The 14956-nt window shown below is 40.1% G+C and overlaps 1 protein-coding gene across 1 annotated transcript; it reads left to right on the top strand.

Moving 5' to 3' along the window:
• The first annotated feature begins 9833 nt into the window (after positions 1 to 9833).
• Positions 9834 to 13545, top strand: LOC145057896 (choline-phosphate cytidylyltransferase 2-like). Its single transcript, XM_079005808.1, has 8 exons — positions 9834 to 10100; positions 10781 to 10894; positions 10968 to 11063; positions 11400 to 11442; positions 12073 to 12228; positions 12346 to 12426; positions 12982 to 13092; positions 13207 to 13545. The coding sequence occupies exons 1-8, from the start codon at positions 9967 to 9969 to the stop codon at positions 13372 to 13374; spliced, it is 903 nt and encodes a 300-aa protein (XP_078861934.1). The 5' UTR covers positions 9834 to 9966; the 3' UTR covers positions 13375 to 13545.
• The last annotated feature ends 1411 nt before the right edge of the window (positions 13546 to 14956 follow it).

Genomic DNA, 14956 nt, shown 5'->3' with positions numbered 1-14956 from the left:
TAAGCTCATACTACCAGGCATAACCTAATCAGGCCACCTTACGTACTGTCTGCTCAGAAACTAGCATGAAAGTTCTCACACAACTGAAACACATTAAGCAGGCACATAAGGCATCACTCCTAGATCCTTAGTCCTATTCTAGCATGCTGTTCTACAAAAGATGATAAACATAACATAAACTTGTATGGGTACTTTGGGGATACTTACTTGAGCTCGGCCGGTCGCGCACATCACACACTTCGTTCTTTCTCAAAACTCTTTTCCCAATTTTTGAAAACATTTTCCTTTAGAAAATCTTTTAATCCCTCGATTTGAGTTCAAACACTTCCGAAGATGTGTCTGAATCCCTCAAACCAGGGCTCTGATACCAACTTGTAACGACCCAATTTTTCACGTCCAAAAATTTTGTTTTAAAAACATTACTTTAGAAAATATTAATAACTAAAAACATCGTTTGATCAACCACAACATAAAGTGAACCATGTCTAAAAATCAAATCATACAACTAATCAAAATATCAGAGTATCAATCCCAGTGAAGCTCGTAGCTGCGGAAACAAGGGAGTGTGTGTGTGACATGCTGCTACCGCGCCGGCTCCTTTCCCCTAGCTGAGGAGGTACCTGAAACCAAAACTGAAACTGTAAGCACAAAGCTTAGTGAGTTCCCCCATAATACCCCATACCATGCAACATATAACAACCAATGTTCAGCTAGGAGTTATGGGCCTTGCCCACACTCGGGAAGATACAGGCCCTGCCCACACTTCGCTAGCCGGGAGATACGGGCCTCGCCCACACTTGTGAAGATACGGGCCCTGCCCACACTTCGCTATCTGGGAGATACGGGCCTAGCCCACACTCCAACCTCGGAGAGATACGGGCCCTGCCCACACTCAACCGCTAACCCATAACATACAAGTATCACGCAGACAACAAGTATAAGCAACTCTATCATATTAACACATATATCATACTTGACTAAACCCAGAGATACGGGCTCGGCCCACACTCTAGTACTAGCATCTCGTCTACACGGGTCGGCCTTGGTGCCTTAGACCCGTTCCTACTGGAAAGGAAACTCACCTCGAATTAGCTGCTGGTCTGTGTGGGAATTGATCACCTACTACTGCTGCTGCTCCGGAAACCCTCCGGCTGCAATTCCCACAATATACTCAATCAAACACTGCTCGCTGACCTTTGGGTAAAATGACCATTTTACCCCTGACCTTGCCCTAAGCCAAAGCCAGATTCAACTTTCAGTTGACCCGACTTGCCGAGTTGGCTTTCCAACTCGCCGAGTCCCTACCCAAACGACTGCCCTGAAACCCGATCCTACCCGTCGAGTTAGGCGACGACTCGACGGGTTCACCTTCTTAACCAATATTCAAGTCCTTCATTCTACTCGCCGAGTTGTATGAACAACTCGCCGAGTTCATCTTCATCCGAAGAACACTTATGCTAAGACTCGCCGAGTTGTATGAACAACTCGCCGAGTCTGTTCTTGATCTAAGGAGATTGCCTAGAACTCGCCGAGTCAGGGCATTGACTCGCCGAGTACCTCCATGGATGAGTTAAGCTTCCGACTCACTGAGTCACACCCCGTGACTCACTGCTCACTCGACACTACGAAAGGGGGACAAACTCGGAGACTCGCGAACAGACTCGCCCAGTCATATGAACGACTCGCCGAGTCGTTGCCATGCACCTACTGAATACACGGATTTGCTCGATTCAAGTCCATGCCATTCATAGATCTGGACTTCTAGGACACTAATCACACGTAAAGTTTCCAACTTTACGTGTGGATATTCACCAATATGGATTTTAGGGCTCAAAATGTCTCAAAAGGGTAGATCTAGGGCTAACAAGCAACATGGGGCCATAAAGCTAACAGATCTGAGCTCCTGGAGCTCAATCTTGCCTAGATCCAGAGGCCAAACATCTTATTACGACATACAATGCACATACAAGCTTGGGGATTTGACCAAGAAGGACCCAAATGAAGTTTTAAGCATATAATCAAGGGGAAAACGGGTTATACCTCAAAGGAACTGCTGGAAGAACACAAATAATGCCTAGATGGCTTCCCTTCTTCTGGATCTACTTCCTTCCTCCTTCCAAACCTTCAAAAACACACACACTAACCTCAAACTCTCAAAGAATAGCTTAGAACGAGAGATACAGGGCTTTAAGGGTCAATGGGGGCCGACTTGGGGGTGATAAGTCCTTTAAATAGGGTGCAAACCCCTGAAACTTAGGGTTTCATCCAACAGCTATGACTCGCCGAGTCCAGGATATGGACTCGCCGAGTCGCCAAATTAAACGTGTCCTGGGTACCGCATCCACTCGGCGAGTCGGACCTTTGACTCGCCGAGTCCAAGGCTAAAAGAAAGGAAATACTCAGATAACATTTACGTACCAGGAACCGGGTGCTACATATTTAAACACTCATTTCCGCCCCAACCTCGCCCCCATTCACCCTCAGAGCTCCCGACCTCGTGCTACCCTTATTGCTTGTGAGATTAAAGTGTTTTTGTGTGTTCTTGAAGTTTTTTTGAGGAGAAAGAAGAGTAGATCAAGAAGAGGAGAAGGAGGCCAAGCATTTTTGTGTCATCTCAACATTTTCCTTGAGGTATAGTTCGTTTTCCCCTCTGTTTTCAAGCTTGTAGTCCCTAATAGCTTCATGAAAGTCCTTTTTGAGCCATTCTTCAAGCTTGTTTGTGCTTGGTGGGTTATAATAAGTTGTTAGCCTTTAGATCTAGGCATGATTTAGTCCCTGGAGCTTGGATCTACTGCCTTTATGGAGTCTTATTACATGAAAGTCCTAGATCTACCCCTTTTGGTGCACTTTGAGCCCTAAAACCTTCATTGGTGATTATCTACACCTAAAGTTGGAAACTTTACGTGTAAACCAGGCCCTAGGAACCCAGATCTATGAATGGCATGGACTGGATTCAAGCAAAATTGCGTGTATAGTTTTTGCATGAGGCAGACTCGGCGAGTCGAGACGCGAGTCCCCGGGTTTTCCCCTTTTTCGTTTTGCCGAGTAGTGTAGTGAGTCCGGGGTGGACTCAGTGAGTTGGAAGCCGAACTCATTCATGAAGGAACTCGGCGAGTCAATGCCCTGACTCGGCGAGTTCAAGAAAATCTTCTTAGATCAAGAACAGACTCGACGAGTTGTTCATACAACTCGGCGAGTCACAACATAAAGTGTTCATCGGATGAAGATGAACCCGGCGAGTTGTTCATACAACTCGGCGAGTAGGATGAAGGACTTGGACATCAGTTTAGAAGGAGAACTCGTCGAGTCAATGCCTAACTCGACGAGTAGAGACGGGATACAGAACAATCGATTAGATAGAGACTCGGCGAGTTGGAGAGCCAACTCGGCGAGTCGGGTCAACTGAAAGTTGACTCTGACCTTGGCTTATGACTTGGTCAGGGGTAAAATGGTCATTTTACCCCAAGGGACAGTTAGCAGTGGTTGGTTGAGTGTTTTGTGGGAATTATAGCCGGAGGTTTTCTGGAGCAGCAGCAGCAGACAGTTAATCCCCACACAGATCAGCAGCTACATCGAGGTGAGTTACCTTCCAGTAGCGGTGGATCTACGGCCACAATGCTGGCCCACCAGTAGGAGTTGTATGTAGATGATTGTCTCTGTGATATTCATCTAGGGATTACTACTACCTGTGTTATGTTTATGTGCTAGTATGATATGATGTTATGTGTTAGTGACAGTAGGGGGAGATAGTCCCCAAGATATCCGGTCGGTAGGGCCGAAGGGGTAGTCATACCCAGCCATGTTAGATAGATTATGATATTGTGATACATGTTATGTGGTAGTAGTAGAGGGGAGAAATAGTTCCACAGTATCCGGTCGAGAGGACCGAAGGGGAGGCCAGCACCCAGGTATGATAGGCAGTATCCGGTCGAGAGGACCGAAGGGGTGGCCAACACCCAGATATGCTAGGTAGTATCCGGTCGAGAGGACCGAAGGGGAGGCCAACACCCAGGTATGCTAGGCAACGTCCGGTCGAGAGGACCGAGGGGTAGGTCTGGCACCCAGATATGCCTGACAATGTACGTATGTTATGTGATTATATGGTATGTGGTACAGTAGGGGAACTCACTAAGCTTCGTGCTTACAGCTTTCAGTTTTGGTTTCAGGTACCTCTTCAGCTAAGGGAAAGGAACCGACGCGGTAGCAGCATATCACACACACTCTTGTTTTTCCACACTATGGATTTTCTGGGATGTACTCTGAAATATTATTATGATATTACCGGTTTTCAGACATGGATTATTATTATGAATGATTTGTAATGATGTTTTTATGTACTAACCTAATTTAAAAATGAAATTTTTAGCCGGTAATTTTGGGGCGTTACAAAGCTTAGTGCCTCAAGTGTTGCAATTCTAATGGAGTCACAAACACCACTAAGCAATTTGGATGAAGAGGAGAAGAAAGGAGGCTGCCCAAAACGTCTAGAAACCTTAGAGGAACTCCTTACCACATTTTTGGGGCCTTAGGGATCTATATATACATGTAGGCTATTAGGGTTTTCAACTAGGAAACCCTAATCTGACTGCTTAACAATAAAGCAGCCCATGGATCCCTTTCTTTAGAGTCATGGACGAAATCTTATGGGCTTCCCCATAAATTTCGTCCACTCCACTCTATGGATTCCATTAGCCCACTCTTGCAGTTATCTTATAATCACAATTCCAGTCCCTTAAGTTTAATTAATCTCTTTTAGCCACAAAATTAATTCTTGACTAATATTAATTGAACAATATGATTTCTCCTTTAATATATTATTCTCATAATATATTAATAAATCATAATTAAACCTTTCTCTCCTTAATTCATCCTACATATTGTTATGGTGAAGGCAACCCAAAAGGACCATGCTCATAATCGGGTCAAGTACATACCAAAATAGTTATGGACCTAGACACTAATCCAACAGTAACAACTTGTTACCTAAAAAATGTGCCCAAACTGAAATATATTCTGGGTCTATACGAGTCCCTTGATGCTATGCACTTGATCTACAAGCCTCCTTTGCTAGAATCTCCTTCCAAAGCTTCCAAGCTCACTCCAAAGGCTCTCACACGATTTTAGGGTTTTCTGACTCTCGAGGGGTAACAAGGAGGCTGAGGTGAGGAGTTAAGGTCCTTTAAATAGGGTGCAAACCCTAAGATTATGGTTTTCTCTTCGCAGCACCAACTCGTCGAGTCCAGCCGCCGACTCGGCGAGTTGGTCACTTAACTCGCGACCAGAACCCACTCTGACTCGACAAGTAATCGCACCTACTCGTTGAGTAGCTTCCTCAATTTACACTTTAAGCCCCTGAACTCTTGCTTCTGAACTTGGGGTGTTACGAGTTGGCAACTTTACGTGGTAACTACACCCTAGGAGGCTAGATGTATAGTTTTGGAGCCTTGGTTTCGCTTAAAAGCGTCTGAATGAGAAAAGAGTTGAAGGAACTCGCTGAGTTGCATAGCCAACTTGACGAGTTAGTTAGGGTTTTCCTGAATCTTCTGTACACTACATGGACTCGACGAGTTGTTTGGTAACTCGGCGAGTTGACTTAGGTTTTTGCGATTCTCTGAGCTCTGAAGGAACTCGACGAGTCTGTAAGTTGCACTCGACGAGTTAGGTCAACATGGACTGTTGACCTTGACCGTTGACTATGAATTTGACCAAGGGTTGACCAAATTTGACTTATGAGGGTATTTTGGTAAATTGGGTATTGATAGAATTGGTCTTATGATGATTATAGGTGATTGAGTTTGGAATTGTGTTTGGGAGTTTGACATTATCATCCAGTACGACTTGCGAGGTGAGTTTTCCTCACTATACTGATAGGGTTGAAGGCACAAATTCCGACCCTTTTTGTAATGCCTGTTCCAAGTATCATTTGATTTTCTAAGTAATTCAGGGTTTTAGACTGGAACTCGGCGAGTTGGGGAGCTTCGACTCGTCGAGTATAAATCATTTTTGGATGCGGGACTCAGGATCTACTCGACGAATTGGAAGGCCCAACTCGACGAGTAGACGTTGTAAAGAGAAACCCTAATTTTCAGGGATTCGTACCCTATTTAAAGAACTTATGGCTCATTTGTAGCCTCTTTCATTGTTCTTACAACCCAGAGAACACCTAGTTCGATCCTTATACCTTCTTGAGTTTGAGAGAGAGCTTTTGAGAGTGATTTTGGTGTGGATATGAAGGATTTTGAAGCATGAAGAAGAAGGAGTAGAAAGAGAAGCAGTAGATCCAACATCTACTATGTATTGGCCACCATCTTGAGGTATAAAATCGCTATCTTGACCTTTAGTTGCTTAGATCTTATTTTATGGAAGAAAATGGTCACTTTTGGTGCTTAATGGTGCCATTCTTGGATTGGATCTTCTTATGAGGATAGGGTTTCAGATCTGGACATCCCTAGACCTCTATGATAATAAAGTGATGGGTTTTACACAAACAATCCTATGTGTGCATACAACCCTAGATACGGATCTATGTTTTCACTATTAGTTATACAACATTATGAAAAAAAAAGAAACCTAGCATGCTTTTACTGATTTCGAAATCAAAAAGAAGAATGGAATACATACCTCTTGTTGTTATGTTGTAATAACAACTAGTTCCTTGGATCTTCTTGTCTTTGAAAGCAAGTACCACAAGTGTAGTACCTCTAATGGCTCACAAACACCAAGAGAAAATGGAGAGGCAAGAGATAGAGGGGATGTATGAAATTTGGCTCTAGGAACCCTAGGTATCAAATCGCCAAATTTCTTATGCCAAGGGGTCTTTATATAGGTGTAGGAATTAGGGTTTCCGTCCTTATCCTTATCTGATTGCTTAGACACCAAGCAACCCAAATGATAACCCTAGAAACCTTATCATGGACGAATTCTAAGGCCTTATCTCCATGAATTCATCCACCATATCATATAGGGCATCCTTTGCCCTACTTTGCAACTATCACATAATTACAGTTTCGTCCCCCTAGTTCAATTAACTTATTTTGATCACAAAATTAACTCTTAATTAATTCTCGACCAATATTAACTAAATAGATACGAATTTTCTTTTAATATATTATTCATATAATATATTAATAAACCATAATAACCTCTTTCTCTATTATTTCTCCAGTCAAGTTGCTTTGCTGAAGGCAACCCAAAAGGACCATGCACAACCGGGTCAAGTACTTACCAAATATGGTTATGGGCTCAGACAATAATCCAACATAAAGTTGCTCACTTTATCTAGCCTTAGCCTTTATCCATGCCCTAAACTTTGTATAAACCTTAGTTTTGAGTGTTTTAGCCTCTTAAGGCCTTGCATGCTCGTAAAGTTGGCAAATTTAAGTGGAAACTACACTCTAGGGGGTTGGATCTGTAGTTTGGAGTCTTGAATTCCACTGGAAGGGACTGAACATGAAAAGGATTGAAGGCACTCGACGAGTTGCTTAGCCAACTCGACGAGTCGAGCAACCGTTTTCGAGATCCTGAGTGATCTCAGTGAGCTGATTAGGGGTTTCGGACTAGAGACTTCGGTTTAGAGTTTTCAGCCCTTGGACACTGAAGAACTCGATGAGTTACTCGGGTAACTCAGCGAGTTGACTTGGGATTTCAGTTTTATGGACCATAAACGAACTTGACGAGTTGCTAGATGCACTCGATGAGTTGGGTCAACATGGACTGTTGGCCTTGACTTTGACCATGGTTGATCAAGTTTGACTGTGAGGGAATTTATGGTATTCCAAGATTTGACAAGTTAATCACATGTTGGTTATAGGCAGCTGAGTTGGAGTTGCGCGTTGGGACTTATCTGATCTTAACAGTTCAACATTCTTAAGAGGTGAGTCTCCTCACCATACCAATGGGTCGAAGGCACAAAGGTAGGCCTATTTTGTGATATGTGGTACGCTCGTTGTTGTAGTGATACGTGGTATGATAGTTAGTTATGCTAAGTGGTATGATAGTTATATATGTGATACTTGCAGGAAAGACCATGGGGGAGCCCATGACACTTGGATGTAAGACCATGTGGGGGAGCCTATGACTTTTCAAGTAAAGACCATGGAGGGAGCCCAGGACACCTGTATGTAAGACCATATGGGGGAGCCCATGACTTTCCAGCTAAAGAACATGGGGGATCCCATGGAACTTATGTGTAAGACCATGTGGGGGAGCCCATGGCATCCTAGAGTAAGACCTTGGGAGGAGCCTGCATCATCCTTATATGTTTGTATGAACTTATATGGTTTATGTAGTTGTTATAGCTAATATGGATTATGTGATTATGTGGATTGTGTGGGATATGCTATAGGGAACTCACTAAGCATTAGCTTACAGTTTGTTGATTTGTTTCAGGTACTTATGAGCCTAAGGGCAAGGGCAAGGCTTGATGGCGCGACATGCACTCTCCGACATTTGATTTGAGGGGACACTCTGATGTTTTTAATAAAATGTTGATGTTATGAATTTTGAAAACAATGGTCGATGTCACTTCATATTTTATGGAAATGTGTGGTTAATCAAAAATGAAAAATTTATTTGAAAATTTGGGTCGTTACACTTTTTGGATTGTTATCTTGGTTATCGCATGATGATATGCTTGGTGATCTGTTAGATCTGTATCCTGGTATATAGGATGATGTTATGTTTAGTGACTTGTTAGGTCGGTATACTGGTATATAGGATGATGTTATGATTAGTGATCTATTAGATCGGTCTGACTTTTTGTACTTGCTAGCATTGGTTATCTATGTGTTGATTGTACGTGTGTGCCGTGTGTGTGTGAGGGGGGGGGGGGGGTTGAGGTTGTCCTGCTTTGAGCTCTAGGCCAACATACCCAGGGCGAACCAGATAGACTGCAGACCCATCAGGGCGTACTAGTCAGTCCGAAGGCACGAAGAATGGTCTAGACAGGCCGAAGGCCCGGTAGAGCGGTCCAGACATGCTGAAGGTTCTGAGAGTGGGCCAGACAGACTGAAGGCCCGGTGAGGGTGGTCTAGTTATACTGTAGACTCTATATGCATGTTGTTTGTTATGATATTGTTATGGTTATGTATGACGTTGGTATTTTGGGGGAACTCACTAAGCTTCGGGCTTACAGTTTTGGATTTTGTTTCAGGTACTTCGGATGATCACGGGAAAGCGAAGACTTGATCGTGCACCTTCTCACATTTTATGATTTTGATTTCTGGGATACTCTGATATGAAACTATTTTGAAAACATTTTGTAATAAATAATGGTTTTTGGATGCTTGAAAATGTTTTAAATTTTCATGAATTTTATGGATGTTACACCTTCGCAGTAGCCGTTTGTCTTTCAGAAGACTTCCGACTTAAAAACTGTTGCGCGTGTGCTGCGTGACGCATCACTTGACCATCTGCTTCAAACCTCTTCACACCTTACTTTAACTTATTGCAGCAGTTTGCAAATGTTAAAAAACAAACAAACTTTTTCTTATATGTTGCAGCCATTTGGTCCCCCTTTTCTGTTACAGAGGATTGCAGAGGTGGTTCGCAGACTTCAAACATTTTCGCTTCGAAAAAACAAACGACACCTTAGTCGACTTTAATTGAAATGAAGTGTGCAAGTTTAAAACTATATGAGATGTTCCAAACGAAAAAAATAAGGATGAATCAAGTAGATTGAAGGCCGGACGATTTGTTATTATAAATTCGATGTAATTTACCCAAAAAAAGTATTATTATTATAAATTTGTGTAATTTACTCTAAAAAGTAATGTATTTGTTATTATAATCATTGTAATTTTCACTCTAAAAATATGTGGATTGGAAGCCTGCTGGTTTGAACGAGGGGTATAATGGTAATTAAGATTACGGCAATCACGGCCTGGGTTTTTCGTAGGTTGTGGCATTGAGCAAAGGAGGCAGGCCCCGAAGATCTTCCGAGAAGGTATCAAGGATTCAAGGTCGATCATGGAAGGTGAACACAAACAGAGAAATTGGATGCTTCCACCACCCACCGACCGTCCAGTTCGTGTCTACGCCGACGGCATATATGACCTTTTCCACTTCGGCCATGCTCGTTCCCTTGAGCAAGCCAAAAAATCGTAAGTGTTCTCTACTGTCCCCACCTGTATCGATTTCATAACTTTTGATTCAGTACTGAACATATGGATCTCGCTTTTGGTTGCTCGATGGATTATGTGTCTGAGAAAATTTTGTTTGACCTTACTTTATACGACTTCTGTTTCATAATTGTGATTATGTTAACTTAATATGGTGGTGTTTGGATGGAAACGGCGTGTAGCGATATATTAAGGTTGGAAAAGAGAACTAGATGCTTGTAGTTTTCGAAGTCTCTTCTCAACTTTGCATTCATTGATGGCAATGAATATGTTAAATTTCAGTTAACGAACCAGAGAAGATCTAATAACAATTGATAACAAGGCATGCTACTTCTTGATCTTAATGCTCTGTATCAATGAATTTGGAAATTGTAACCGTGTTTTTGAGTTCCTTAATACATTCAAACGAGTTTAAAGAAGTCAAAAGTTTACTAGACAAACTTGGATTTTAGCTAGGGCAGAAAGCACTTCCAGAAATTTTACTCGCATCAATTCCACTCCTCATCTCATTGTCTCTATGTATTCATGTCAATGATACAGTATTATTCATGTACATGAGTGATGAGTCTTTGATCTGTGTTAGTTAATCATCCTGTTCCTGTTTAGATTTGTATAAAGTGTGCAGGTCTTGCAACTTCTCTTCTCATCTTATCCTAATACAGGTTTCCAAATACTTATTTGCTTGTTGGATGTTGCAATGATGAAGTCACCCACAGCCTGAAGGGTAAAACAGTCATGACTGACAAGGAGCGTTATGAATCTCTTCGCCACTGCAAGTAGGTTTTATATGTGATATCATGCTTGTATTAATTGAACTTTATGATGATATTCTTAAATGGTGTTATGCAGGTGGGTTGATGAAGTTATTCCAGATGCACCATGGGTACTTACACAAGAGTTTATTGACAAACATCAGATAGACTATGTGGCTCACGATTCTCTTCCGTAAGGTCAACCTGTCCAAAGCTGCATTCCTTTTGCTCCTCAAACCCCCAAGGCCTTCTTTGTCTTGAAGGGGTATATATAAAAAAGTTTCATTTTTCTCATATAACACTTCATATTCCTCTCTTTGCATGCATATACACGTATACATGATTCATGTATATAAGCATACAAACTTTTCTTTTTTCATGAAAGGTCATGGGTGTTTATGTATACGATGCATATGGTTATGAAATATTAATTGAAAATTTGGACTTTTATTGTGTAGTTGTAAATTTGGTGCATATAGTTGTGGACTGCTTATGATATATTAATTGTGTGCTGACTTCTTAAAATCAGTTATGCCGATGCAAGTGGTGCTGGAAAAGACGTCTATGAATTTGTAAGTTGAAGTTGTTATTAAATATTACCATATGCCCCTTCTTCTGCAGAATTTAATTAGCTTCATGTAGTTATTATATATTTATATAACCCCCATGTGTACTCATCAATAGCTTTCTTAGGGGTTTTTTCTTCATTAAGTGTTGTATGGGTAATGATGTCTGTCTGGATAAATTGTTGTATACATGAGGTCTGTTTCTTTTCTAGACTGAATAAACTATATGATCGATACTAAATGACCATTTTACCCTCACATATTTTTCTCAATATTCATCAATTTTAACGAACATGAGAGGAGTTGGGAGGAAAAAAGAAGAAAGACAAACGGGTAAAGGGTTAGTGCCTTAATATATTAAGCCAGGTTTTTTTGGGCTTAACCCATTAAGTAATTTTGTTCAGATTAAGTCAGAAAGAAACAGCCATGTATATCTGTAAAGATTTAGTGCTCAACTCATTGAGCTCATTTAGTTAAAAAGAAACAATTCTTCAATGTTATAAACTAAATATACCAATTGCCACCATAAAATATTCAGCTTAAAATGTCAAACTGCTTCCTTGAACATATTTGTTGTTTAGGTCAACTTTCTTTACTATGATGCATTGATGATATTTACATTAATACCCTTTTTAGGTGAAGTCAATTGGAAGATTTAAGGAGACAAAACGGACAGATGGGATTTCCACATCAGATATAATCATGAGAATTGTAAAAGACTATAACGAGTATGTGATGCGCAACTTGGATCGAGGGTACTCAAGAAAAGATCTTGGTGTCAGCTATGTAAAAGTGTGTTTTTCTTATTGATTAATCAAAATCTATTATTTTATATTTTTATAGATCAATTTATTGTCTCATGCTTTTTCTAGGTTGAGGTTTGAGTTTCCATCTGTTTCTTTGTTTTAGGAAAAGCGGTTGAGAGTGAATATGGGTTTAAAGAAGCTGCGTGAAAAAGTAAAAAAACAACAAGAAAAGGTGGAAGAGAAGGCAAGTATTTTTATAATTTCATTTTCTGCACATTAGAGATACTACTTTGTAGATTATAGAGTAAATTACATTGTTTGTCCTTGAGTAAGCTGATTTTTCTATTTTGGTCCTTATTTGCGTCTCCTGTAACATTTTTGGTCCATGTTCCAAGTAAAATGATTATTTCGGTCCCTGTGTATAGCTCATTTTTTGCAATTTTTATCCAAAAGTTTTTCTCTTGCGATTTTGGCCCTTCTTTGATTTTCTTGTAAAGATTTTGGTCTTTCTTTTAAGTAAAATGTCTATTTTTGGTCCCTGTGTATAGCTGATTTTTGCAATTTTTGTCCCAAAGGTTTTCTCTTGCAATTTTTGTTTCAAATAAGGATGAAAAATTGCAAGAGAAAAACTTTTTGAAAAATCAACTTACTATATACATGGTGACCAAAAATGTAACTTACTCTAGATTGTGTAATAAACGGTTGGGGATATACTAAATAAATAGGATAAGAACAAGGATTCCATATAAAATAGTAGATGCAGTTTGACCAAAATAACCCTGTTGGCTGAATCTTGCAGATCCAGACAGTTGCAAAAACTGCTGGTATGAATCATAACCTGTGGGTTGAGAATGCTGATCGCTTGGTTGCTGGTTTCCTTGAAATGTTTGAAGAGGGTTGCCACAAAATGGTTTCTTTTCTTCTCTTTCTCTTCCATACTTTCTTATATATTTAGGGTTGAGATCCAGTGATAACCCTCTTTTTTTTTCTGTTCTAATCTGAATATATTTAATAAATCTTACAGGGAACAGCCATCAGAGACAGAATACAAGAACAGTTAAAGGCAAATGGAAACAGGAGGGGACTCACGTATGAGAATGATGATAATGAAGAGGAAGAAGATGAAGATGAATATTATTATGATTATAGCACCGATGAAGATGAAGAAGAGTTATCCAGTGGGTCAGAATGAATGAATCAACATCTGTGTGGTGTGGACATTATAGAACGTGTTTGTGTGATATAAATGGCGTGGCGTGTTTTAGTCTGTGTATCATAAATTTGCAATTTGGATTTTCAGTTGGTTTTTCTAAATGTACCAAATTTAAGGGTTTCAAGTGACAGGAAGTTATGTTTTGGACTATTTTGACACTTTGTTTGATATTGTTTTTGGTCATCTGGTTAGGTTTTTTGTACTAAACCTCATCAACTTAGTTTTTTATTACATATATCCATTTGATTTTGCGAGGACATGTAGGACTCAAATGTGGTATCATGTACAAATGAAAAGACTATTGTCCCTAGATACTTCTAGACCAACACTTTCTGTCTTTCTTCACATTATTGATGATAGGTTTAGCTCCAATGCACATGTTAAAATAACTTTTTAAAAGCCAAAGTTTAAAAAAAAATGATAAACTGCACCATCCGAATGGTAATTTATCTAAATCATACCGACAATATTTTAGAGTGTCACATTGTCAGTGCTTAATCCTTGGACAACTTGTATAAAATTCTGCACGAGACTCCAAACTTTCAAGGCATTGTTAGTATCCATAAGTGGTGGTATGAAGCTACGTTGTGATGGTATATAAAAACGAGTAAATGAAATTTTTTGTCCCTATGTTATAATAAATAACATTTAGTTGTGTTTTTAGAATGTTTTTTCATGGTTATATTGGTCATTATTTGTTATGTTCTTTTTTTTCCGGATTTTCTAACATATTTAATCAACACAAATAATCAAATTAAAGAAAAAACGGATGAGAAAAATACTAATAGTCCAAAACTATGTTATAAGACCTTGTGGTATACATACCACGAAGCAAATCATGGTCTAGCTGGCCACGAGAAAGTCTCGTGCACACCACCCCGACGTTTCGTGGTCGGGTGTGGTCGTGCACATCCGTGTTCCCGACGGCGAAATCAAACGCAGTAGGTGATTGGTTGTTGGTTTATATGGCCGTCGAACGACTATTTTGCCCGTTTGTTTATATATATATATATATTTCAAACTCAATTCACTACATAAATAAACCTTCTATTTTCACCAAAACTTACATCTCATTCTAATCTTCATTCTCTAAAACCACAAAACACCTATACATAGATTCCACAAAACATATTGAATTTTTAAAAGCTTTTGACTCGGATGACGACGTAGAATTCGTCGACACATTCTTCAACGTTGTGCAACACATTCATAACGAAGAAAATTCGAATGCAGCTCGTACAAGGGCGGTCGTCAGTCGTGATCGTCAAGCCGCACACGACTTATTGGTACGTGATTACTTTGCTGATAATTGTCTTTATAATGACGACTCCTTCGAACGTCGTTTCCGTTTGAATAAGGCTATATTTTTACGTATTAGTAATGTTTTGGAATCTCGTTATGATTTTTTCAAACAAAACCCGACGGTAGAGGAAGAATGAGTTTTAGTAGTATACAAAAATGTGCGGCTGCTCTTAGGTATTTGGGATACGGTATAACATTTGATGCATCTGACGAATACTTGAAAGTATCCGAGAGGACCGCGGTTGAATGTGTAGATTGG

The sequence above is a fragment of the Lactuca serriola genome, chromosome 6 (assembly GCF_051521515.1).
Source record: "Lactuca serriola cultivar US96UC23 chromosome 6, Lser_US96UC23_V15, whole genome shotgun sequence".
Classification (NCBI taxonomy): Eukaryota; Viridiplantae; Streptophyta; class Magnoliopsida; order Asterales; family Asteraceae; genus Lactuca; species Lactuca serriola.
This window is presented reverse-complemented; position numbering and strand designations above follow the sequence as displayed.

Bases quoted from the DNA above. Each gene is read 5' to 3' on its own strand.
- LOC145057896 (XM_079005808.1), top strand. From the start codon at position 9,967: ATGGAAGGTGAACACAAACAGAGAAATTGGATGCTTCCACCACCCACC. The intron at 11,064-11,399 runs GTAAGGTCAACC...TCTTAAAATCAG, and splicing joins GTGGCTCACGATTCTCTTCC to TTATGCCGATGCAAGTGGTG. The intron at 12,229-12,345 runs GTGTGTTTTTCT...TCTTTGTTTTAG, and splicing joins TTGGTGTCAGCTATGTAAAA to GAAAAGCGGTTGAGAGTGAA.